This window comes from Schistocerca gregaria, chromosome 8, assembly GCF_023897955.1.
Source record: "Schistocerca gregaria isolate iqSchGreg1 chromosome 8, iqSchGreg1.2, whole genome shotgun sequence".
Lineage (NCBI taxonomy): Eukaryota > Metazoa > Arthropoda > Insecta > Orthoptera > Acrididae > Schistocerca > Schistocerca gregaria.
Genome location: NC_064927.1, coordinates 405,368,575 through 405,394,479, shown reverse-complemented (window position 1 = coordinate 405,394,479; position 25,905 = coordinate 405,368,575). Strand labels below are relative to the sequence as shown.

General features: G+C 42.1%; 1 protein-coding gene across 2 annotated transcripts in view; it reads left to right on the top strand.

Annotated features, from left to right (window-relative positions):
- Window positions 1-201: 201 nt before the first annotated feature.
- Window positions 202-25,905, top strand: part of LOC126284766 (roundabout homolog 2-like) — a 273,663-nt gene continuing 247,959 nt past the window's right edge. The window contains exon 1 of one of the 2 annotated variants that reach the window (XM_049983926.1): window positions 202-1,440. In XM_049983926.1, the coding sequence (XP_049839883.1) occupies window positions 1,302-1,440 (139 nt within the window). In that variant the 5' untranslated portion in view covers window positions 202-1,301. The remainder of the gene's footprint in view (window positions 1,441-25,905) is intronic. The other variant, XM_049983927.1, reaches the window with a different exon arrangement.

Sequence of the window (25,905 nt, the reverse complement as noted above, 5' to 3'; positions counted from 1 at the left end):
CCATTATTCGGTTCTGCCGTTCTCGTCATACAACTGCGACCTTATTTTTATTCTGGTATTGGCGAGTAGCATAAGAGAACCATCCACACCGCAAAGCTACGAGTTGCACGTCATGAACTCCTCGCCGCACCGCTCTTCCGAGCCGGCAGGATGTCGGCTGTCTTCGCATGTGTTCGTGTCCGTCCGCGCCGTGTCACCCCCACCACCGCGTCTGGCTCTCCGGCGAAACACTCCAACCCCACACAGCCAGCAGCTCAGTTGCGCACGAGCAACGCGCGCGCTAGGGTCGTGCGACGGTAAGGAAGCAGGCGCCACCCAGGGCGCGAAGTGTGGTCGTGTCGCGGTCCCCGAGTTCGTATCAAAGTGATCCAAACACATAAGCAGCCTCACATACTATCTTAATAGATGGACTGCTGTGCTGAATGCGTGTTAATACCCACAGAGCATTGTTGCAACTGACTGTTGTTGGATGGTCTTGGTATCAACGCGTTATTTGGAAACATACCAAGTACCAGTCGTTACGAAGTTAGTTATTTAGCCCTTACGCTCTAAGACTTCAAGAAAATTGAACTGATGCACACAAAAATAAATTGTTTTGTAAATAGGTAGAACTCAGTTGGACATATCTCTTACCAGAGGCTGATCACTCTCTTAAAATTTATTACGCCCTCTGTATTTAATTAGACCAGTAATGCGGCGTACATTTCTGCAGAGAATCTTTTAAAAACAGTCAAGAATTAGTGTTATGGTGGTTTTATTAGGAAGCGAGTTGGATTATTCATCAGCATTCCATCGAAAGTAAAATCTGCTTTATTCTGAATCCGCCGAGAAGAATTCCGCACTGTCAAAGAGGGAGCTCTGACACAAATGCAAAAATTAAGAACTGTATGTTACAGTCCTCAAATTTGTCAGTTGCAGCAACTCATATTCGAGTTTGAACTACCAGTACTGTCGAACATAATGCCACTCTAGTCTCCGTGCAATTTTACGCGTTCTCAATAACAATTCATGGACGAATAGCTGTATTTGCTGCAACCAAGTCAGAAGACATCTGTTTCAAACCGAGAATATTTCTGTGACGCAACTGTAATGAAGTGAAGGTATCAGCGGATTTTCTGAAGAGTTTTTGCTGAGCAAAGTCATCATCGGCCGCAGACTGGAGAGACAATGCAACGCAGCTGGAGAGGCTCCACACGTCACGGACGCCCTGTCCGTTCCTAGCGATCGTGCAGCACATAGCCAGTGACAGGGACCGACGTGCGGTGCATTGTGAACACAGCCAGCAGAGTTCATCCGCAGAAATGTCCTCGAGTCTTCAGCGGCGACCTTCGGCGTCCTTTTGGAACCACCACCGACGCCCACTGCCCTGGTGCGCCGTGGCGCTGCTTCTGGCTGCGGCAGCTGCGGCAGTTGTCGCGGAGCCAACAACCCCAGCGCAAGGTAGGAAAATTAAGATACCAGGCAAACGATTAAGACAGGCGGTACGGCTCGAGTGCTCTTTTTTACTGCTATTTGCAGGTGTCATTTTCTGCCTCTCTTGCGTCTTTTTTGACGTCAGGTTGCAATCGGAAAATCGAACAGGATTCATTTCCTACCTCTCTTGCGTCTTTTTGAAATTAGACTGCAGTCGGAAAATCGGACTAGATTCATTTTCTCTAATTATCCAGATGCAGTACAAATATTATCATGTAAACAAATGCACTTGAAAATGAGAATATATTCTCTAAATGCGTTGTGTTAAGCATCAAAGGATAAGTAACTGGTGCAGTTTTCATTATTTAAATCACGAATTACTTGCATAATTACCTGGGATTTGACGTTCCTCAGTAATAGCTTTTACCCACTAAAGTGGGTGCCCTTTTTTTTTCTTTTTTGGCAGCCATGATTGCGTCTTGAATTATTTTTGTTCCCTTAGTCACCGTTTGCAACAGGTTCTAGCTGACATCTTCGGATCTTCAGGAAATATTACTGCGTACGAATAACACAGCCATAACAAGAGCGCACGCCATTTATGAGACTATCAGCTAGTCAAACACGTAACTGCGGCACTTTTGTTTTATAAATGAAGTTCCCTCGTTATGGTTGTGCGATTCACGCACAGTAATATGATTTCCCAAAGATTCGAAGATGACACTGTTGAAAACGGACTTCAAGGAAATATAAATATTTCGAAACGGGATCTTGGTTGCTAAAATTCTTATTAATCTTCAAACAGCAGTTCGCGCCCAGCAACGTATGCAACTTATGTCCGGGAGTAAAATCCCCTACCGCTGGCTGACTTGCCTCCTTTCGATTACGAAGCACTGAAGAAATAAATCTTACGAGGTTTGGAATGTGACGTTCTCGCACGTGGCTTTCTCTTGCGTCCCGAGGACACCAGTGTGTTATAGAAGTCAAATATAGCTGTCGACACGACATAATCGAATGTATTTTATATGACGACCTGAGGGCTGGTCTGTGTCTACCACAGTAGATGCTTCCTGTTTCCACTGGTAATGAGGCGAACGTTGATCGTTCATTAAGATTTTGTGCGACGTCAGGACTCACTCCCAAAACAATGCGCTCGAGGTTTTAGTGTGTCACGTGAAGGCTCATCGATCTATTATTTTTAAGTAGTACCCTGTTTCCCCGTGTCTGTCCTGATATTTTATCCTTGATTTTACCTAGTAATTCTGCTGTGTTTTGTCTGATTGTTATGGTTGGTCTTTTATTAATTTTACAAAAGCAGGATTTTATTTTCCATAAGTGTATGAGAATACACCATAGTTTTCAAATGAATTGTTATTTTTAATCGATTTCACCACCGTCAAATCTTTCATTTCAACCAAAGACGCTGGTAACCTAGCCGCTTAGCACCACTAACCTAATCCATCATCATCGTCATGAAAATGTTATTGAGCAAAACGGGAGTGAATTACGATGGAATGGAATGTTTTAAAGAAGAGAATGGCCTTATATTTCACGTAATTATAGGTCGTCTAGTGTGAGGAATACTTTAAAACATCGTCTGAACAAAGAAGAACTTCACAAACTGCCCGCCAGTAAGATACCTCTTTACGAAGACCTCTTCTCGTACATAATCCACGCCTTCTTTTTCGTCTTTTCTTCATTGCGAGTGGCAAAAATTGTAAAAAATGTCTTGTTGTTAAGACGAGTCGCTTTTGGTGTTCAAGGGGTGTGTATAATTGATCACATTTGTTGTTCAGGTGCTGTTCCGCAAGAGTGTTGATGACGAACTCTGGTCTGACTTTTTCGCCGCCATTTTTTTTTCGTCCCTAGTATATACATTAAAGCTTGCATCGTCCAAGAAATGACGACCGAGTGAGGTGGCGCAGTGGTTAGCACACTGACTTCTCATTCGGGGGACAACAGTTCAAACCTGCGTCTTGTTATCGTAAATCCAGGCTTTCTGCGATTTCCCTAAATCGATTCAGAAAACGCCGGGATGGCTCCCTTGAAATGGCACGGCCGACTTCCTTCCCCATCCTTCCCCAATCCTATGGGACTGATGACCTCGCTGCTCGGTCCCCTCCCCCAAGTCAACCAGCCAACCAATAAATGGCATTAAATATGACGATAATATTTTCTCCGGTCTGTATGTGACCATTTGGTAGCTTTTGAACTGGGAATGGCTCCTATTCACGTCTCCCATATTTTTTTGTAGTCCAAGACAACACTTTGTTTGTGCACGATGCTATTATTTGAATTTCTTTCCTGAAATATATTGTCCTGGAACGTGCCAACCATCAAGAACTCTGTCTTGTCTTCCTATTTCAACATTTTTTATGCAACCGCACATCCTCTGTTTTACATTTTTCAGGATGTCAGGGAACTTCTTTCTGTTCTGGCGCATTGTGCCGACAAAAGTCGTTGTTCTTAATCGTAACTTCGTCAAACATATCTGTACTAGTGCAGCAGTTGTTGAGTTAAATACAGTAACTCATGAGGAAGCGTTAAAATAATCCGAGAAGTAATGTACTTTCTGTTCTGGACAGTGAGTGTCGTAATTTGTTCCTTCAGGTGTAAAAACAAGGAAAACATCTTTGATTGGCCGATAATACATAATCGTGACGTACTGGAGGGCTATCTAGTGGATAAAGCAATAACTAGTAGCATGATAACATCTCACAGCCTAAAACTTGTCGCTCCACTTACGTACAAACCATAGATTGCTGCTGAAGGATGTTTCCGTGGACAATTTTTAGTATGGCCTGGACCAGTGGCCATTGGTATACTATTCGAACGTCTGTCTTATGTACATCGTATATTAATCAAGGTTTGAACGAAGAATCGGAGATTGCGTATAGGGAAACTGCGTGAATCGATTAAGGTTCAGATTTGGTCCACCGGTGCATCGGGCCTTGGTCTAAGATATTTTTGCCGTTTTCACGTGAAAAAAAGCGGGTTTTTATGGGACGTGTCTGAAGCGCGCCACTTCTATACTTCAGACTTGTACGAATAGGTTCAAACTTTGCACGAAGGTAGATACATGGATAAAGTCAAAACGAAACTTCTTTAACCAACGATCTGTTTCCATTGAAGAGATACGATGCTTCATAAAGACGAGATCAATGTAGCAAGAAAAATTTGTTCTATGTAAATGAATGCACGGAAACTGTTTAAAGTGAATCAGATAAATAAAAAAGGCATTTTTATTCTTTCAAAAATCTAGCCTCATTTGTATTTTACGTGCAAAAAGGACGTTCCCCCCCTTTTTTTTACTTGCGCCACTTATTTGTTCAAAAATTGCGCGAATCGGTTCGAATTTTGCAAAAAGGTAGAGAAATACATGAAAATTAAGGGTCGTCTTGTGGTTTTGTAAAAGCTTTAACCGTTGGCATAGTATAAGCAACATGGTTCGAAAGACAATTTAAAAAGAATCTATACAGGGACAGTCGCCACCCGAGTCAAGAAAAGTCTACATTGGTTTCCAAGCCATGACGGCCTAATGTCAAAATTGTGACATAGTAAAAGTTGGGAATCATGTTGAAAAATGCTGCTATGGTAGCACAAAAAAGGCGAATACGTCCTGGAAAGAGTTAGGGTTGTAAAGCAAGGCAACCAGTTTTTCGACTTATCTGGCGGTTTCAAAAATATTGAAATCAAAATTTCGTGACACATTCACGCTTTCTTGCGAGTTAACCCTTACTTTTAACCCTGTTTCCCCAAAGCAATGAGCTATCTTAGACCAACCCCCTGTCAGGGGTGTAAGAACAAATAGACACAGATTTATGGGCTTCTAGAGAGCGAGATGCATCTACAGTAGGAAGTATCCGAGAGTGGTGGTGCTTCTATAACAGAAAGTATCGCAGAGTGAGCATGCATGCATCCTACACTTTGCTGACACGTTGTGTCATACTACACGACATGACAAACGCCACGTTTGATGATATTTGGTGCGTGTGAAGCTATGCGACATGACATCATGTATCATGTTAGTTTACTTGATACGATGCATTGTATTACGTGACATGAGTACCAACAGAATGAGATTTTCACTCTGCAGCGGAGTGTGCGCTGATATGAAACTTTTTGGCAGATTACAACTGTGTGCCGGACCGAGACTCGAACTCAGGACCTTGCCTTTCGCGGGCAAGTACTCTACCAACTGTGCTACCCAAGCACGACTCACGCCGCGTCCTCACTGCTTTACTTCTGCCAGTATCTCGTCTCCTACCTTCCAAACTTTACAGAAGCTCTCCTGCAATCACTCGGTCCGGCACACAGTTTTAATCTGCCAGTAAGTTTCATGGGTACCAACAGTAAAAAGTAAAAAATCGCGAAGATGTCAAGATGTCTTGACTTAAATGCCTCTGAAGCTGCCAGATGAGTCGAAAAGATAGTTCCATTATTTTGCATCCCTAACTCTGCCCACAATATATATATTCACCTTGTTTTGGCACCGCGATAGGAGCACTTTTCATTCTGGATACAATATTGGCGCCTCTTTGTTCTGTTCCGTTTGCGTGCTGGGTGACAGACCGATGACTACATGTCTCTGTAGGTCCTGTCATGTCTCTTACACTCAAGAGCACTACACGATGTATTCGTTCGTGATAGCAGAATGGTTGAACAGTCAATTGCACCATGTCTAATTCATGCAATGGGTTTTCACAATAACTACATCGTTTTTTTGTCACCATAGACTGATATTTAAGTTCCCGTGCACATCTGTTACACTTTCATGTGGTCTATACCGGCCTGTTACAGACGCAGCAACAAGCCTCCGAAATCGTTCGATGACTGTTGTCATGCCTCTTGATAAAGACTCATAACTCTAATCGTGACAAAAAAGCTTCATAGTTCTGAAGCTGGCCTCACTAAGCTACTGAGTGGGTTGTACCCTTCACAGCTTCAGCGCAATTTCCCAGAACCTTCCAAAAAATATATACCATCCAGTCACATTAGTATGACCAACGCCTATGTTCTTCGTCATCAAGCAATACCCGCTCACAAACGGCACGTGGCAGCACTGCCAATGGAGGCTACGTGAAGCGTTCTGAAGGGACACGGGAAAAAGTGTAGTCGTTGTCGTAAAGCAGAAACGGACCGCTTTATCTGAAGTCCAATAGGGCATGATCATTGGCTCTCAGGCTATAGGTGGAAGCATTTCCGAAGTTCGTAAACTGTTCGCGTATCGGTGTGGTTAAAGGATACCGTGCATGGCAAAACAGTGCAACTGTGAGCGCTACAGGCCGTGGAAGACAGGGGTGATGTACACGAGCGAATAGACGTGCAACTGTTGAGAAACTGACCGCCTAAGTAAACGAAGAGGCTACCAACAGTATCTCCTTAATGACCGTTAAACGTATGGGCCTTCGCAGCAGGTGCCTCGTTCATGCATCCACGCCGACTGCTGATTATCGGCGACGAAGACTGGAAAAGGCCCGCCAACACCGCAACTGCGCGTCCGTTGAGTGGCGGTAGGTGGCCTTTTCAGATGAATCTCATCTTATACTGCATCGGACAGGTGGCCGTTGGTGTGTACGGCGTGAAACGTCTGACAGCGAACACCCTGCGAGAGTCGTCGGAAGGGTCCAGGCCGGAGGGCGTCCCCTGCGTGATCTCGTCATTATCGAAGACACAGTGGATCAACCCAAATATGCGTCCACCCTTGGGGCCATGTTCAACGCTTCACGCAGGACAACACTACATTTCACACAGCTCGCAGTGTACGTGCGTCTTTTGAAGAGGTCCAGGATAAATTTAACGCCATCCCCTTTCCACCAAACTCCCCGGACTTAAACCCAGTCGAGATTCTATGGGACCACTTCGATCGAGGTGTACGCGCCATGGATCCTCAAGTGAGCAACCTAGGGCAGCTGATCTCGGCATTGCAGACGCCATGGCGCCACATCCCTGTCGGTACCTCAGAGAACCTCACTATCTTTTTTGACGTCTCGCAGGTTTGGATAAGTTAATGTGACACGACAGCGTGATACTTCCATTCACCTTCCCTGATAGTGATTTTACGTGACCGTCTTACTTCACATAGCTTCTTCAGGCACTGCGGACGGTTCCTGAATTTATTCGTGTTTCGTGCGTCATCCGTTACGTATCTCGCGATAACACGTGTTTTCTACACGCTTTCTGTAGATAGATGGTATCTGCGATATATTTTATCTACTTCGTCGTTTATGTGCTTACACCAGCAGGCAGTGTATCAAACTTGATTGCTTCATGTTTTGTGTTTTAAATGTATTTTGGTATTTCAAGTAGTTGCTATGTTTTTGAAGTTCCTCAAATTGAGAAAATGGAAGGAGCTATCTATACTCATTCGAAAATGATTTTTATAGCCAAGATCATATTAATTAATGTTAGTTACTGACGACCGCTTTCGACAGCTGAAACTGACATCTTTTCATCTTCAAAATTTTTTTTGTGTTATAAACTATGTCCCGACATGAATGATAAACTCACAATGGAACACTATTTATAACCAAAAAGTTTTTGAAGATCGGAAGATGATAGATTCATCTGTCGAATCCAGTCGTCAATAATAAATATCAATTAATTCGATCTTTTCAAGTTACTATTGTTGTCTTTAAGTATCTCCCGCTTTTAGAGATGTCCCTGTTCAGAAAACGAAAAGAAATTAAAAATTTTGAAATACTTTCGGTGACTGAGGGCGATGATTCTTCATATGTTCCTAGTGAGAATGAAAGTCCGGATGAGTGTCAGTGAATGGTTTTATGGTTCCGAGAATGATTCCAGTGACCGTGATATAATTAGACCTGTAAAGAAGTGTAAGGCGGCAGTGTTTTCAAGTGATTCCCACAGTAACAAAGATGGTGATCCCGTTCCTGTGAATGGTTCGTTTTGCAATTATGATAATATTACCCCTAAATATTTATACGACTTCAGCATGTAAGATATACACCCCATTCTTATAATCAGATACCATCGGGTTCTTTCACTTTGTAATAGGCACATTCTTGGATTGATGTTCAGTTAGAGAGCTACCGTTAACTACAACAAATGCAAATTTTGCCCAAGTCGTTCTGCGTTTCCTCGAAGTCGTCCATCGACGATACTTCCCTGCAGAATCCTGGTACTCTGAGGGAACTCATTATTTTCAAGGTTAACGAAATTTTTAAAAACGCCAAAAAGTTGCTTTATTCAGTGACCAATTTTAAATCATAACTAGTAATACAGAAAACATAATAAAACTTCTAAAAGATAATTACATTAGCGAAATGTCGATATAAAATACGGCATGTTATTAATACTTCTCCGCGGAACACTTATTGACTTCCCACGTAACACCGATGTTCCACGGAACACAGTTTAGAAAAGCCTGCTGTAGAAAACCTCATCGCCAGTGAACAATCTGATACTTGATGCTGTGTAATAAATCATATCTGTATGTAGATAACGGAGGAGTTCTTGCTAAGCTTCCTTGGAGCACAGCCTGTATTACTTTCGTTTGTGTAGAACGTTCACCGCCCAGTATAGCGTACTTGGTTCTGTTAGTTAAATTTTCATTGAGCCAATCACATATTTGCGCAGAAACTCCTTATAACTGAGCTTTGATAAACAGTCTACGAAGTACAGTGTCTAACGCCCTCCAGAAATCTACACTGTCGGAAACTAATCGTTCACCTTGCTCCGGTGTCTGCAAGGTATTGATTATGAACTAAGCAAGCTGTGTATTCCGTCCACCTCCGTAACTGAGTGCTCAGTGCGACTGACTGCCATGATGAGGACCCGGGTTCGATCCCCGATATTGCCAGGAATCTTTCCATGGTGCGAGGATTGGAACTGGAGGCACGGAGCCTTCTAATACCAACGGAGGAGCTACTTTACCAAGTGGTAGTGGCTCCAGCTGTCGCAAACTAAGAACGGGCTGGAGGGCGATGTGCTGTAGAGATCAGAAACGCAGCGAAGAGAAGTCTAATATTTGGGTGGCTTGCTTCCCAGATCACTGCGCTGCTGTTACATCAGTAGTATGGGGCTTCCTACGAGCCGCGAGTATGATGAATTTGGTGTTGCTGTCGCTTCACTCTCGCCGACACGTTCTCTAATATTGGCACAAGTAGGAGTGAAAGGCTAGTTTGTGCCGGATATGCGTACACGATCTTGACGCTGAAAAGTAAACACTGGCAAGGCAAAATCACCGATTGTAGGGATCGGAGGGATTTTAACGAAGCTGTGTTTGGTGATATAAAAAATAATTCGTGCGAAATACACAACTGCAAATGTTCTCCATTAGAACAGGAGTGATATCTAGAATGAGTTCCACGCTATAATCCACGCTTCACAAAAATCATACAAATCTGTTCCACTGCAAACAAAATGATTGTATTCTTATCTACTCCACCGCCAGCATGAGAAAACATATGTACTGCGTCAGACAAAAACTGCGCACTGAGCAACGTCCCCGTTGTATCCCTGCGGCAAAAAGCGCCCTATTTCAGTATTCATTTCGTCATCACGGCTTGCGTTTATGGGCTAACAGCGAGTTGTGTAGCTTATCATTCATTTCTGTAATTTATTTTAATGATTAACCACCATTTAGAAATTGCATTTCATCCTCATGTCATGTTTTCTGGTACTTTAGTTACAGACATATTAACGCCTCCAAAGTATGTACACGTCAACGTAATTACTAGACATTCTCTGACTAGATATCAAATATTAAAACCAATTTACAGCAGTCCTCGAAAAGATTTTATCTATATAAATATAGAGAGTGATAATTACTAAACTGTATGAAAAAAGAGAATTTAAATTAGCTACAGACTACGTCGTGCACACCACACTTTATTCAACATATATACGTATCTACAGATATTCGGATTTTACATGTTTGGTATGCCTGCCATCATTGGCGATAATGTGGTGCAGTCGAATGGCGAAATTCTGCATGACCCTCCTAAATGTCGGAATATCGATGCTGTCAGTGACATCTTGAATGGTTGTTTTCAACTCAGCAATGGTTTTGGGGTTTTTGCTGCATCCTTTATCTAAAAAAAGAATTTTATGTTTGGTCATCCGTCTTCTGGATGGTTTGAAGCGACCCGTCAAGAATTCCTCTCTGTGCTAACATCTTCATCTCAGAGTACCACTTGCAAGCAACGTCCCAATTATTTGCTGGATGTATTCCAGTCTTTCTTCCTCTACAGTTTTTGCGCTGTACAGCTCCCTCTAGTACCTCCTTATCAGTGTTTTCCACATGTTCCTTTCCTCTCCGATACTGCGCGGAACCTCCTCATTCCTTAGATTATCAGTCAACGTAATTTTCAAAATTCGTCTGTAGCACCACATCTCAAATGCTTCGATTCTCTTCAGTTACGGTTTACTCACAGTTCATGTTTCACTACCATACAATGCTGTACTCCAGACGTACATTCTCAGAAATTTCTTCCTCAAATTAAGGCTGATATTTGATATTAGTAGACTTCTCTTGGCCAGGAATGCCCTTTTTGCCAATGCTAGTCTGATTTTGATATCCTCCTTGCTCCGTCCGGCATTGGTTATTTTACTGCCTAGGTAGCAGAATGCCATAACTTCATGTGCTTCGTGATCATCAATCCTGATGTTAAGTTTCTCGCTGTTCTCATTTCTACTACTTCTCATTACCTTCGTCTTTCTTCGATTTACTCTCAATCCATACTCTGTAGTCATTAGACAGTTCATTCCGTTCAGCAGATCGTGTAATTCTTTCACTCAGGATAGCAATGTCATCAGCGAATCGTATCATTGATATACTTTTACCTTGAATTTTAATTCCACTCCCGAACCTTTCTTTTATATCCATCATTGCGTCCTCGATGTACAGATTGAACAGTAGAGCTGCATCCTTGTCTTACACCCTTTTAAATACGAGCACTTCGTTCTTGGTCGTCCACTCTTATTATTCCCTCTTGGCTGTTGTCCATATTGTATTTGACCTGTCTCTTCCTATAGCTGATCGCAACTTTTTTAGAATTTCGAACATCTTGTACCATTTTACATTGTCGAACCCTTTTTCCAGGTCGACAAATCCTATTAACGTGTCCTGATTTTTCTATAGTCTTGCTTCTATCATTAACTGCAACGTCAGAATTGTCTCTCTTTTGCCATTACTTTTCCTAAAGGCAAACTGATCATCATCTAGCGCACCCTCAATTTTCTTTTCCATTCTTCTGTGTATTATTCTTGTAAGCAACTTGGATGCACAAGCTGTTAAGCTGATTGTGTGATACTTCTCGCACTTGTCGCCTTTTGTCGTCTTCGGAATTGTGTGGTTGATGTTTTCCGAAAGTCAGATAATGTTATGTCACACTCATATATTCTACACACCAACGTGAATAGTCATTTCCTTGCCACTTCCCCTAATGACTTTAGAAATTCTGATGTAATGTTATATGTCCCTTCTGCCTTATTTGATCCTAAGTCCTCTAAAGCTATTTTAAAATCATATTCTAATGCTGGATCTCCTATCTCTTCTAAATCGATTCCTGTTTCTTCTTCTATCACAACAGACAAATCTTCCACTTCATTGAGGCTTTTAATGTATTCTTTCCACCTACCCGCTCTCTCCTCTGCATTTAACAGTGGAATTCCGTTGCACTCTTAATGTTATCACCCTTTTAATATCACCGAAGGTTGTTTTGAGTTTCCTGTATGCTGCTGAGTCTGTCCTTCCGACAATCATTTCTTTTTCGATGACTGCACTTTTTTCCTGGAGCCATTTCAGCTTAGCTTCCCTGCCCTTCCTATTTATTTCATTCTTCAGCGATTTGTATTTGTGTATTCCTGAGTTTCCCGGAACATATTTGTACTTTCTCCTTTCATCGATCAATTGAAGTCTTTCTTCTGTTACCCATGCTGTCTTCGCAGTTACCTTCTTTGTATCTATATTTTCTTCCCAATTACTGTGATGGCCCTTTTTAGAAATGTCCAGTCCACCTCAACTGTACTGCCTACTGAGCTATTCCTTATTGCTGTATCCACAGCCTTAGAGAACTTCAACCGTATCTCGTCATTCATTAGTACATCTTTGGGTATTGATTCTTCCTGACTAATGTCTTAAACTTCAGTCTACTCTTCATCGCTATTATATTGTGAGCTGAGTCTATATCTGCTCCTCGGTACACTTTACAACCCAGTATGTGATCTCGGAATCTCTGTCTAATCGTGATTTAATCTAACTGAAATCTTCCCGTATCACCTGGTCTTCTCCAACTATACCTCCTCCTCTTGTCGTTCTTGAAGAGAGTATCCGCTATTACTAACTGAAACTTGTTACAAAACTAAATTAGTTTTTCTTCGATCTCATTCCTTGTACCAAGGTCATATTATCCTGTAAACTTTTCTTCTACTCCTTCCCCTACAACTTCATTCCAGTCTCCCATGACTGTTAGATTTTCATCCCCCTTTACATACTGTATTACGCTTTCAATATCCTCATACACATTCTCTATCTGTTCATCTTCAGATTGCAGCGTCGGCATGTGTAACTGTATTATCGTTGCTGGTGTTTGTTTGCTGTCGATTCTGATAAGAACAAACCTGTCACTGAACTGTTCACAGTAACAAACTCTCTGCCCTACTCTCCTATTCATAACGAACTCTACTCCTGTTATTCCATTTTCTGCTGCTGTTGATATTACCCTACACTCATCTGACCAGAAAACTTTGTCTTCTTTCTAGTTCACTTCACTGACCCCTACTATATCTAGATTGAGTCTTTGCATTTCCCTTTTCATATTTTCTAGTTGCCCTACCACGTTCAAGCTTGACATTCCACGACCCGAGTCGATTATTCAATCTGTTTTTCATGGTAACCTCCCCCTTGGCAGTCCCCTCCTGGAGATCCGAATGGGGGACTATTCCGGAATCTTTCGCCAATGGAGAGATCATCATGAAACTTCTTCAGTTACATGCCACGTGTCCTGTAGATACACGTTACTTGTTTTTAATGCAGTGGTTTCAATTGCCTTCTGCATCCTCGTGCCGTTGATCATTTCTAATTCTTCCGCCGATAGGGGCAGTTTCCCACCCCTAGGAGAGGAGAGTGCCGTGAACTTCTGTCCGCTCCTCCGCCCTCTTTGACAAGGCCGTTAGCAGAATGAGGGTGACTTCTTATGCCGGAAGTCGTCGGCAGCCAATATAGCCCCACAAAAAGGAGTTGCATGTGTTCAGAACCGGAGAATATGGCGGCCAGTCTAGGCCCGTAACAGAGACATCTAGGCACCGCAGAGCCAGAATGCGGTCCCCAAAGTGCATGAACCGCATCTTGTCGAAATCAGAGTCACTTGGGATAATGTGGATGAAATCATCTCCCAAAACGTTCACGCATCGTTCGGTAGCCACCGTGCCATCAAGGAATATTGCACTGATTATTCTGTTACTGGACATTTCACACCACACAGTCACCTGTTAAGGGTGAAGACACTTCTCGATCGCGAAATGCGGGTCCCCAGTTCCCCAAATTCGCCAATTTATCTTATTGACGAAATCATCCAAATGAAAGTGGGCTTCGTCGCTCAACAAACCACAAGCGCAAATACAACCGTTTAGAAGTTACAACGGTTTTGTTTCATATAGTTCAGTGACTTTCACTCTGTATGCATACACTGAGGAATATTTACTGCTGATTGATCAGTTGTTATATTGGCATGTTACTTGCTTCTGCCGATTATACAGATCGGACGCCTTGTGACATTTCAACTTGCACTTGAGAATGGCTATAAAGATGAAGTCATGGTTGTACAAAGTAAATTGAATCGTGATTTATTGGTCAGTGGCTGAAATCGTTTTCAAAACGTTTGCGTATGTAGCAGGAATGCCTCGAGTCAGAGGCTGTACTTGCTCTTGCTCTTCTTTCTGATGAAGAAGAGGCCGTTTGTGAGCGACAGTGGGCTCGATCGAATAGGCTGTGACGGAGATTCACAAGTCTAGTCTTGGGGCACAAGGAGACGGTGGGCTCGTAGGTGACGTCATAGAACTCGCTGGCGAGTATAGAGCGAGCATAGTTCGCCTGGGTAGCTGAGCGGTCTGCGCAGCAGATTGTTAAACGAAAGTCACAGGTTCTATTCCAGGTCACCTCGAATATTTTGTCCGCTCGTATCGTTGAAAATGACACGTAATCTTTTCCAACATGCTATCCTATAGTCTTCCCATTACAGAGATAGCTGAGTGGTCGCGACCGGAAAAGTTATAATTAAATAATAATTTTAAAAAATAATGAAAATTTGAATGACACGGAGGTCTGTCAGTACCTATTACTCCTCCAAAGACTGCTGACAGTGTTTACGTTACAAGTATCGCACAATACATACAGTGCAGGCTTTCACGGCCGGAATAGTCTTCAGTTAATACTTCCGGGCTGAGAGGCCGTGGTCGATGTATAAAATTTCCACCTGACGTTTCGTCTCCAGCTGCGGGAGACATCTTCCGAGGTCGTCCGGCTACTGCCACTGAGGCTCCAGGTACTCTCGCATTTATAGAGCGCATAGAGGGCACCACCATTCGTCACGTGATGCCGACGGTATGCCTATCTTTGGAGGCGTCATTATTCTCGATTAAGAGTAATCGATTGTCATTCTTCTTGCGCAACGTCGACATCCATATTTTGTCCAATTTTAAAACTTCCTCTTTTCTATTAAAATTGTTGTGGTGTTTGTGGATCTCTATTGCTTCCCTATACATGCGTGCATGATAATGGGATGTTCGTGCTAGAACGCTAGTCTCATTAAATTTAATTTCGTGGTTCCCATCTCAAAAAACATGCTCAGCTACGGCCGATTTTTCGATGTGTCCTAAGCGACAGTTTCTCTTATGTTCGGCTAAGCGAAGAAGCAAGAACTGCTTTAATTGTTTCGTCAGCAATCCGTACCATTAGTCAATGGCTACACATTTCTTCGCATCCACGAGATACAATCCGTATTACACGAATCTACACGGGCGTAAAAAATTTTCCCAAGGCAATACGCGGAGGTAATGCTGGTACCAAAATGAAATTCTGGAACTTTGTAAAAATATGGGTTCGCCCAGTATAACCGAAAGCTGTCGCGGCCCAACTCCTACTCAGTATAATATTTTTTCATCATGTCCGCGTCACTGCGCAAAATAAATTAGCAATTAACGTTTCGGCTGCTCCTGAAAGTGGTCTGCATTAGGAATACTGGTTGTGGCACATCGTTACAGCTGTGCGATATATTTTATCCATTCATTGCACGGGCTATCAAAACTACTTGCTCTTATGGTAACTGGAGGCGTAGGCATACAGTGGTAACCACTAGATGTAAGCCAACAGCAACAGCTGTCACACGGTGATTGTTATTTAAATTGACAACAATATGTGGTCTCACAACGAGAAGAATGTTTGCTAGACACTTGTCTCATAATACAAAGTGTGATCAAAAAGTGACGGGAACTTTTGTTTTTCTTAAAAATGCTTTATTTATTATCAACTTTATTCTCTTCAGAGTGTTTAAGAAGGGTAGTAGGAGTAATCCATAGAAATACAGACCTACATCATTGACGTCGGTTTGCAGTAGGGTTTTGGAGCATATACTGTATTCAAACATTATGAATCACCTCGAAGGGAACGATTTATTGATACCTAATCAGCATGGTTTCAGAAAACATCGTTCTTGTGCAATGCAGCTAGCTCTTTATTCGCACGACGTAATGGCTGGTATCGACAGGGGATCTCAAGTTGATTCCGTATTTATAGGTTTCCGGAAAGCTTTTGACACCGTTCCTCACAAGCGACTTCTAATCAAGCTGCGGGCCTATGGGGAATTGTCTCAGTTGTGCGACTGGATTCGTGAATTCGTGTCAGGAAGGTCGCAGTTCGTAGTAATAGACGGCAAATCATCGAGTAAAACTGAAGTGATATCAGGGAAGCGTCCTGGGACCTCTGCTGTTCCTGATCTATATAAATGACCTGGGCGACAATCTCAGCAGTTCTGTTAGACTGTTCGTAGACGATGCTGTAATTTACCGTCTAGTAAGGTCATCCGAAGACCAGTATCAGTTGCAAAGTGATTTAGAAAAGATTGCTGTATGGTGTGGCAGGTGGCAGTTGACGCTAAATAATGAAAAGTGTGAGGTGATCCACATGAGTTCCAAAAGAAGTCCGTTGTAATTGGATTACTCGATAAATAGTACAATTCTCAAGGCTGTCAATTCAACTAGGTACCTGGGTGTTAAAATTATGAACAACTTCAGTTGGAAAGACCACATAGATAATATTGTGGGGAAGGCGAGCCAAAGGTTGCATTTCATTGGCAGGACACTTAGAAGATGCAACAAGTCCACTAAAGAGACAGCTTACACTACACTCGTTCGTCCTCTGTTAGAATATTGCTGCGCGGTGTGGGATCCTTACTAGGTGGGATTGACGGTGGACATCGAAAGGGTGCAAAATAGGGCAGCTCGTTTTGTATTATCACGTAATAGGGGAGAGAGTGTGGCTGATATGATAAGCGAGTTGGGATGGAAGTCATTAAAGCAAAGACGTTTTTCGTCGCGGCGAGATCTATTCACAAAATTTCAGTCACCAACTTTCTCTTGCGAATGCGAAAATATATGCCGTACAGAAGATACCGTCGCCGTTCTAAATACAGAGTCTACAAAACAATCGAAAACGTCCAATTTGCTACTACAGCTAGAGACAAGAAGAATCGTATACCAGTCAAGTCGGTCGCTGCTCAAGCCTTGTTAGACGGACCATCTGTTTTCTGTGGTTGTAGTCTTAATTTTAGTTTAGATATTAATGATTCTTGTGCTCATGGAAACGGATGGTTTACTGTAGCTATTGTACGTGGAGGTACAGGAGTACCAAATGTTCCTGGACTTGAAAGTTTTGTTGACAGAGACATTATTGCATTTCGTACGTATCATATGGCTGAACTAGCTAATAAAGATTTTGGTAAATCAGCATATTTGTCAACTTCTGCTTTGAGTTTGTATACTCGTAGTAGGAGGAAAATATCTTTAAATGAGCCTACATAGGTAGGAATGATCATCAAAATACAATAAGAGAAGTCAGAGCTCTAACAGAAAGGTTTAGGTGTTCGTTTTTCCCGCGCGCTGTTCGGTAATGGAATGGTAGGGAGATAGTATGAAGCTGGTTCGATGAACCCTGTGCCAAGCAGTTAATTGTGAATTGCAGAGTAATCATCTAGATGTAGATGTAGAAAGCCCTTCAGATATACAATACTTACGTAGCGCTTTTTCCAATCTTGGAACCACTTCTGGGACTCACTCGTCGTTATGGTGCTAAGCTGCTTTAGTGATTCTGCTTTTAACTCAACAATGGCCAGAAAAACGACGTGCTTTCGTGGTTCTTTTTAGTCTCCGGAATGGAAAGAAGCCGTAGGGGTAATGTCTGGCGAATACAGTGGCTGAGGCAACATAACGGTTTTGTCCCTTGCTAAAAAATCACGAACAAGAATTGACGTGTGAACAGGAACATTTTCATGATGCAATTTTTACGAGTGGTTTTGCCACAGTTCTGGTCTTTCTCTTCGGATAGACGCATAACCTCCATAAGGCAGGAACTAATGATTCACTGTCCCTTTGCAGTCGAAGAAAACAGTGGGAAGAATTTTCACAAGCGATCGTACTTGTCGAACTTTTTCGGTCTTGGTTCTTCAGGGAGCTTCCATTGGGACGATTGGGCAGTGATTTCGACGTATCCATGTTTCGTCATCTTTTATAACCTTCTTTAGAAGTACTCGGTCGTTGTCGACTTCATTCAGCAATTCCTGAGCGACGTCCACGCTATGTCGTTTTAGGTCGAAATTCAACAATTTCGGAATAAACTTCGCAGCTACTCGTTTCATGCCCGACGCATCCGAAAGGATTGCATAAGCCAAAGGATACGCCGACGTCATCAGCTATCTGTCTGATGGTGATATCTCTCTTTTCCTGAACTATTTTCTTTACTTCTTTCACACTGACGCTAGGGCGTCCAGGGCTGTCGTCATCTTCAACATCTTCTCGAACATCTTTGAAACGTTTATACAACTCGTGAACTCTTGTATTACTCATAGAAAGTCGCCAAAAGTCACAGTCAACATTTAGAATGCGATGCATCACAGTATTCCATTTTCAGTCAATTTTGATGCATCTTTTTCGAAAGTAAAATTTTGCCTAACGCTTTAACATACGTGTAACGTTTTCTACTGTCAACAATAAACAAATTATTCAAATGCAAATATACGAGTTCATCAAGAACGTGTGTACCAAAAAGATAAAAAATTGGAAATAAGATGTATAAAAGACGCAAAATTACAGAATCCCGTTACATTTTAATCACGCCACCTATGTTCCTGTACCACTGTTTACTTTTACAGACCTGTGTCACTCCTGTGCACCATTGGACACGTTCGTGGGTCGCGGGTTCACCTGACGAAGTACATGTAGGATTTTTTCGAACATTACGCTGTTTATAGTGAAAACTTATTTCAAGCTCTCGTTTAAGATCCAGCTCCGGGAAAAAGGGACTGGGAGGAGTACTGATAGTGAAAAATATCCGCCGACGGGGCTTAAAAAACAAATTTAACGAAACGCGTCATTTATTCACAAGAAACAGGAATTATGATAGAAGTGAAACGTGAAAATCTGTAGCACTTGGTATTCTGAGCGTTGGCAGTCCAGATGCGAGATTATCTCAAACACAAGCTGTGTGTCTATAGAAAATCCAAGGTTTAGTGACTGAGGAGCAGCAATATTACACTGCATAATCCTTGATATCAGCCTTTAAGCAATTTGTGGGGAGAGGAAGTAATTCATCACCATAAACTCTTATTCTGTGTACAGCAGGACGCAGTTCAACTAAAAAAATTAAATAAAAGAAACAGAAAACAACAATACTTCCATAATGCAGGGAATGTTGGTGGGCGAGGTGACGAATATTTTTCATCCAACAACCCACCGTTGAAAAAGTAATAGAAATCGTGTGTCGGGATCAGTGGCCTCGTAGTCTTTCGACTGGTTAAAAGCGACCTCCCACCTATCGCTATATTTTGTGATCTACACTAGCTGATAAAAAGTTGCCGTACAGTCAATAGTGGACGTTAAATGCGATTTGTCCACCCTTCACCCGTTCGACGGCTTCAGCTCATCACTTTTAGTGAGGTCTTTAAACATCTGTGGACAAATGAGAGCCCATTCTTCCTCAAGGGCCGAAACCATAGAATGTAGTGGTGGACTCTCGAGTCTGGAGCGAACCGGGTGTAAACTATGTTACAACAAAGGAATTCAAGAGTCAAGACTTCCAGAGCGGAAAGAAACTTTGAAAACGTTAAAAACATACGCTTTGACTGAGCACAGAGAAATAGTGCGACTGTGAAACTGTTTTCACAGAGTACAGAGAAAATGTGCGATTGTGAAAATGTTGCGTTCATTTGTCGCAGTTTATGTGACAAACTATTACGTTTTCATCTTTTCCTTGGGAATGATCACATTCACATTAATACGAACACCTACATCTATCAAGGAGGCATATATGATTCACTTACCACTCGTACAAATCAGGTGGGTCGATAAGAGATTCGTATCATATGACACACATATTGTCGGTAGTGTCGTATACAACACACCAGACATGTTTTCCGGTGGAGGATTCGGTGGACCTATCGCCTTGTCATTAAACGTTTGTTGTTCACAGTATAACGCCACTTCCTTTCGGCTGCTGCCGACTGTTGTGGCCAAGTGGTTCCAGGCGCTTCAGTCTGGAACCACGCGACTGCTATGGTCGCAGTTTCGAATCTTGTCTCGGTCATGGATGTGTGTTATGTCATTAGGTTAGGTACGTTTACATAGTTCTAAGTCTAGCCGACTGGTGACTTCAGCCTTAGAGCCATTTGATCTATCTTCAGGCTGCTAACAGAGTACTTGACATTATAGGTCCCTACCTTTCACCACACTGCTGCAAACGGACGTTACATCATGACACAGCCACAAATGTCAGTAAAGCAAATAGCGGAATAAAAAAGAAAAAATAATTACCACAGCCCAACAGCTTTACCAGTTTTTCTTTGTTTTCGGTTGATCTCATTTTGTTCTACATTGTTCGTTTGCGTTTCTTCGGGGCGGACGTCCCACGACACCTGTTCAAATTTATCGATGATCTATTCACCCAGTTCTTTTATTACAGAAGGCAACTATCCCTCTGACCAAACACGCTGAGGTTCCGTGCTGGCATCCACTTAACTCGACGCCATTTCTCTTCCGCGTTGCTCTATATTGCACCTACTGTTCTTGGACCGTTCATTGCTTCCGTTTTACTTCTTTTTCACAGTCCAGTACACCCTCGTCCTATTTTCATGCTTGATCTGTGTTCAGTTTTTGACGGGCTTCTACTGAATCCTCTTACCACTAAATCTGAGGGGTATGCGATGGCGAGTTTCCGTTGTCACGTGAAATCCAGTGACTGGTCCACGTCCGACGTCACTCCTTATGGACCCATTCTGCTGTTGCTGCTTTTGTACTGACAACAGGTTACGGCTTGCCTCGCCGGCCGCGGTGGTCTCGCGGTTCTAGGCGCACAGTCCGGAACCGTGTGACTGCTACGGTCGCAGGTTAGAATCCTGCCTCGGGCATGGATGTGTGATGTCCTTAGGTTAGTTAGGTTTAAGTACTTCTAAGTTCTAGGGGACTGATGACCACAGCAGTTGAGTCACATAGTGCTCAGAGCCATTTGAACCATTTTTTTACGGCCCACCTCCTTTTAATACAGGCAGGTCCGCAACTCGTGGCATCTATTGATCCATTCCGCACTACGTAGGGATTTTCGGATACTTTTCATAATGCACTGCATATGCCTACTTTAGTCCACTTACGTAGTTCAGTAATTAGCACATCTGTGGAGAAACAAGGAAAGGAAGATTCAGGTGCCATTGAAGACAAGGTCATTGGAGACCGCGCACAGGGAAGGAGCCAAACCGGCATTTACCTTCATCGAGTTCGGGAAACTATAAAAAACTGGTACAAGGGTTTCCTGGTGGAAATATGAACCTCGCCTTCCCGAATTTAAATTCATTATCTCTTTGAGGTTTGCCGATGACATTGTAATTCTGTCAGAGACAGCAAAGGACCTGGAACAGCAGTCGAACGAAATGGACAGTGTTTTGAAAAGGAGGGTATAAGATGAACATCAACAAAAGCAAAACGAGGATAATGGAATGTAGTCGAATTAAGTGGGGTGATGCTGAGGCAATTAGATTAGGAAATGAGACATTTAAAGTAGTAATGGAGTTTTGCTATTTGGGGAGCAAAATAACTGATAATGGTCGAAGTAGACAGGATATAAAATGTAAACTGACAATGGCAAGGAAAGCGTTTCTGAAGAAGAGGAATTTGTTAACATCGAGTATAGATTTAAGTGTCAGAAAGTCGTTTCTGAAAGTATTTGTATGGAGTGTAGCCATGTATGTAAGTGAAACATGGACAATAAATAGTTTGGACAAGAAGAGAATAGAAGCTTTCGAAATGTGGTGCTACAGAAGAATTCTGAAGATTAGATGGGTAGATCACACAACTAATGAGGAGGTATTGAATAGAATTGGGGAGAAGAGAAGTTTGTGGCATAACTTGACCAGAAGAAGTGATCAGTTGGTAGGACATGTTCTGAGGCATCGAGGGATCACCAATTTAGTATTGGAGGGCAGCGTGGAGGGTAAAAATCGTAGAGGGAGACCAAGAGATGAATACTCCAAGCAGATTCAGAAGGATGTAGGCTGCAGTAGGTACTGGGAGATGAAGAAGCTTGCACAGGATAGAGTAGCACGGAGAGCTGCATCAAACCAGTCTCAGGACTGAAGACCACAACAACATATCAGAACTAAGTCACCTTGCATGGTATCATGTGTGTGAGCTCCACAGAGGGCCTGTAATCGATGTCTGGTGCTATCAAGTATTTTCGCATAGGATATCTTTCCTTAAATCTCACTAAAATGTCCGTCCTGATCACTTTTTCAGTACCTCACTTACTGCTTTTAGTAACTCTTCTCTTCGTACTTTCACTATCGATTGAATTTTGAAAATAGTTCTACAGTAACATACTTCAGTAACTTTTAGTTTAAGATTCTTCTGATTTCTCATCGCACATATTTCTCTTCGACATTCTAGTATGTTCCAAACCTGAACGCTTTTTCTTAATATCCATGTTCATGTAGACTCGATCCTTTTGTTGAAGAGGATATTCTTTGATTCTCATGTCTCCATTACGTTATAGACCTCACTAAAACAAAATAACTAGATTTAAGGCGCATGTGAGAGTTTCTGTGCTGTTCAAGTCTTCCATCAGAGGAAAATATGCTAATCTGACTCACTGTTTCCTTCTGTAAACAACGGCTGCAGTAATTAAAAAACTAACTCAGTGGTTTCTACTTGAGTTTAACAACACACGACACGAGTGGATAGCCGAGCTCTATAAGACAAGCAACGTTTGCCTGGTGGCTGGATTTATCTTTCCGCGCTGAAAACGACAGAGAAAACAACGTGGCGATATTGTCAACATTACATCGGAGAAGTAGAACTTACCTTACTTTTTCTTCTAGCAACGTGAGTCGGTCAACGCCAACGGAAAAAGTAAACAGGTAGAGTCTTCTGCTTCTTTAGACGATTTGCTTTTCAGTTCCCAGTTTCTGCGTATACCCTCAACCGTTTTTTTCTCAGTGAGTGCTCTGTTTGCTTCTGAACGGGTACTGTTGAAAAATATGAAGTTTCAGCACCCATTTTGTTACAGATACTCTTGACCATACGTTCTTCCTGTAAGTACTGTTACCGCAGCAATTACACTCCTGCCATAAAAACGTGAGCAAACAAAGGGATTGGATTATTTTGGATCCCGAGTCTATTTTTGCAAATGTATTCCGTTGTAGCGTGTATGTTACCTACAAAGTGTCAAATTACGGAACTGTGTACAATTTCTGGGCAATATATAGGACACGTAGAACTCTTTACCGATGTGTTTAAATTTAATAGTTTTCCTAGGAAATCTATAAAATGCATAGGTGTTTTATAAAATGCAAAATGGACCCTGTCAAACTATAAAATACCAATGAAATAAGATGTTTAAAATGTAAATTTAAATATTTAACTGAAGTTAAATTAAAATCTGAAAATTGTCACGATTGTATGTGTCTGAAAATTGGCTTATTCTGAAGTATACGTATTTTAATAAATTAGAACAACTACTAACATATAATAAACAACTGGAAAAACAGTTTTTAACAATTATTACAAATGTGTAATAAACAATAACTGAATCTGAAGATTTAATTTTTGTATATTTCGAAGTTCTACTTCTTTTGTGCTTTAATTATTGCAGCAAGCAGGACTGACATAGCGTTTTGAATTGGAAATAACTGATCTTTTTACACACGAGTAAATGAAGTTTTGGCATTTATTTTTGCACGTGCACTTTGCAAATCCACTTCCCGCCTCGAGTGATTGCTCACTTGCAGCTGACCTGAACGATATTTATTTGCCCACCGGAGGATGTTTAGACATTAGGAGATATTTTGCATGCTGTGAACTGTTACCTTGTGCACAACTGTTTTAGAATTCCTTCTTTGGCGCCGACTTTATAAAAACCATCGTTTGTAAGATCAACAAAGTCAGCCAAAGTTAGTAGCAGTCCCAGAACCTTTATGAATTTCGGGAAACGGCACGTTAATTATAGCTCCCCTTTCAAATAACGGGGGGAGGGGGGGGGGACATTTTCTTCGCCTTAGACTCTAGCTTTTTCTGCGAGTTCTGGATTCCCACAGACGGCATGAATGTAGCGTTCACAGCATGGCACTGGTGTGCTCGGAATTTGAGGTTCAAAAATTATTCAAATGGCTCTGAGCACTATGGGACTTAACTTCTAAGGTCATCAGTCCCCTAGAACTTAGAACTACTGGAACCTAACTAACCTAAGGACATCACACACATCCATGCCCGAGGCAGGATTCGAACCTGCGACCGTAGCGGTCGCGCAATTCCAGGCTGTAGCGCCTATAATCGATCGGCCACCCCGGCTGGCTCGGAATCTGAGGGAAAGCGACACTCTAACACACCTGAGATCCAACCGAACTGGACTGAAACTGTTACAACAATGGTGTCTGTGCACTTTGTAACTGTCAAAATATTTCATTTATATCTTTTCCATACTTTGCCATAACCGTAGCCAACATTATATTAATTGCCTAGACAAAGTATTAAATGAGATCATTTCATAACTTCACTAATGGTTTTTGGTACTTTATGGAGGGTGATACCTTAATGCGGTTGCATACTTACAGAAAAGATGGAGAAAGTTAAGTGCATCAATCTGCATAAGAGAAACTGGCCCGGAAACGACCGAGACTTAAGTTGTAAGCGAAAATCGTTCTGATTACGTTGACAGTGGACCTCTTCTTCTGCGGTCTCTTTGTATTCCATATTTTAGGAGGAATTAGTATGGACCAAATCAAGAAAAAGTTCCCTAGTAAACATGGGCTCTAAACTCCATACCTTAAGAGCTATGAGCACTTGTCCAATAGAAGAGATGTTTGACACCAGCAAAAAAGATGATCAAATGCTCATGGACTTTGAAGTATGCATTTTATAGCCCACGTGTGCGTGACGTCATTTTCTTCTTTTGGTCAATGCTATCGCCTTCCTAAGTATGGAAAACAAAGAGGTATCAGTGGAAGAGTTCCACTGTCAGATGTATCACAACGACTTTCGCTTATCATCTTCGACTCGGCAGTTTAAGGGCATGGGTCCCTTACCTCAAATTGATACAGTTACCCTTCTCTATCATCCCTGAAAGTTTGTCACATCACAGAATCACTCTGTGTATTGCTGAGGCATTCCATAAAATACCGCATTTCACAGTTTTCCGGTAACACATACATTAACACTGAAGGTCGCCGCTTAGGCCGTTGTTGTGTTTGTCATTATTATAATATGTAAGTTTCTAATAAAAAGCTTAATATTTATTTTCAGCTATTACTTCAAACTACTCAGTTTAGGAGATTCTACCATATGCATTTTTAACCCTTAGAGATTTGGGATAGAGGGTGTTGGTCCCGTGTTGCAGGTGCTGAAAAACCAGTCTCCTGGAAGACTGCGTCTCATGATGGGACTATCTGCAAAATAAAACAGTACATAGCAAACATCCTGTCAGGTGACTCGTATTCATCGGTTGCCACCGTGGGTCCGGTGACTAATATTGCTGGTTGCTGGTTGCTGGTGCAGTGCTCCGTGCTTCGATTTTTTTCAGTGCTACATCTGCTCAGGGATCCAAGCAGTTTAATGTTACCACAGAGAAGATGCTCCAATATACTGCCCAGCCTCACTTTTGTCCGCGCTTCGGATGTAAAGTGGAGAGGTTTGTGCCAGTACTGGAGCAATATGACTCTTATTTATTTACTCTTTTCCATTAATTCCAGGTTCCTTCACGTTGTCTCAGCGTCCGCTCCACGT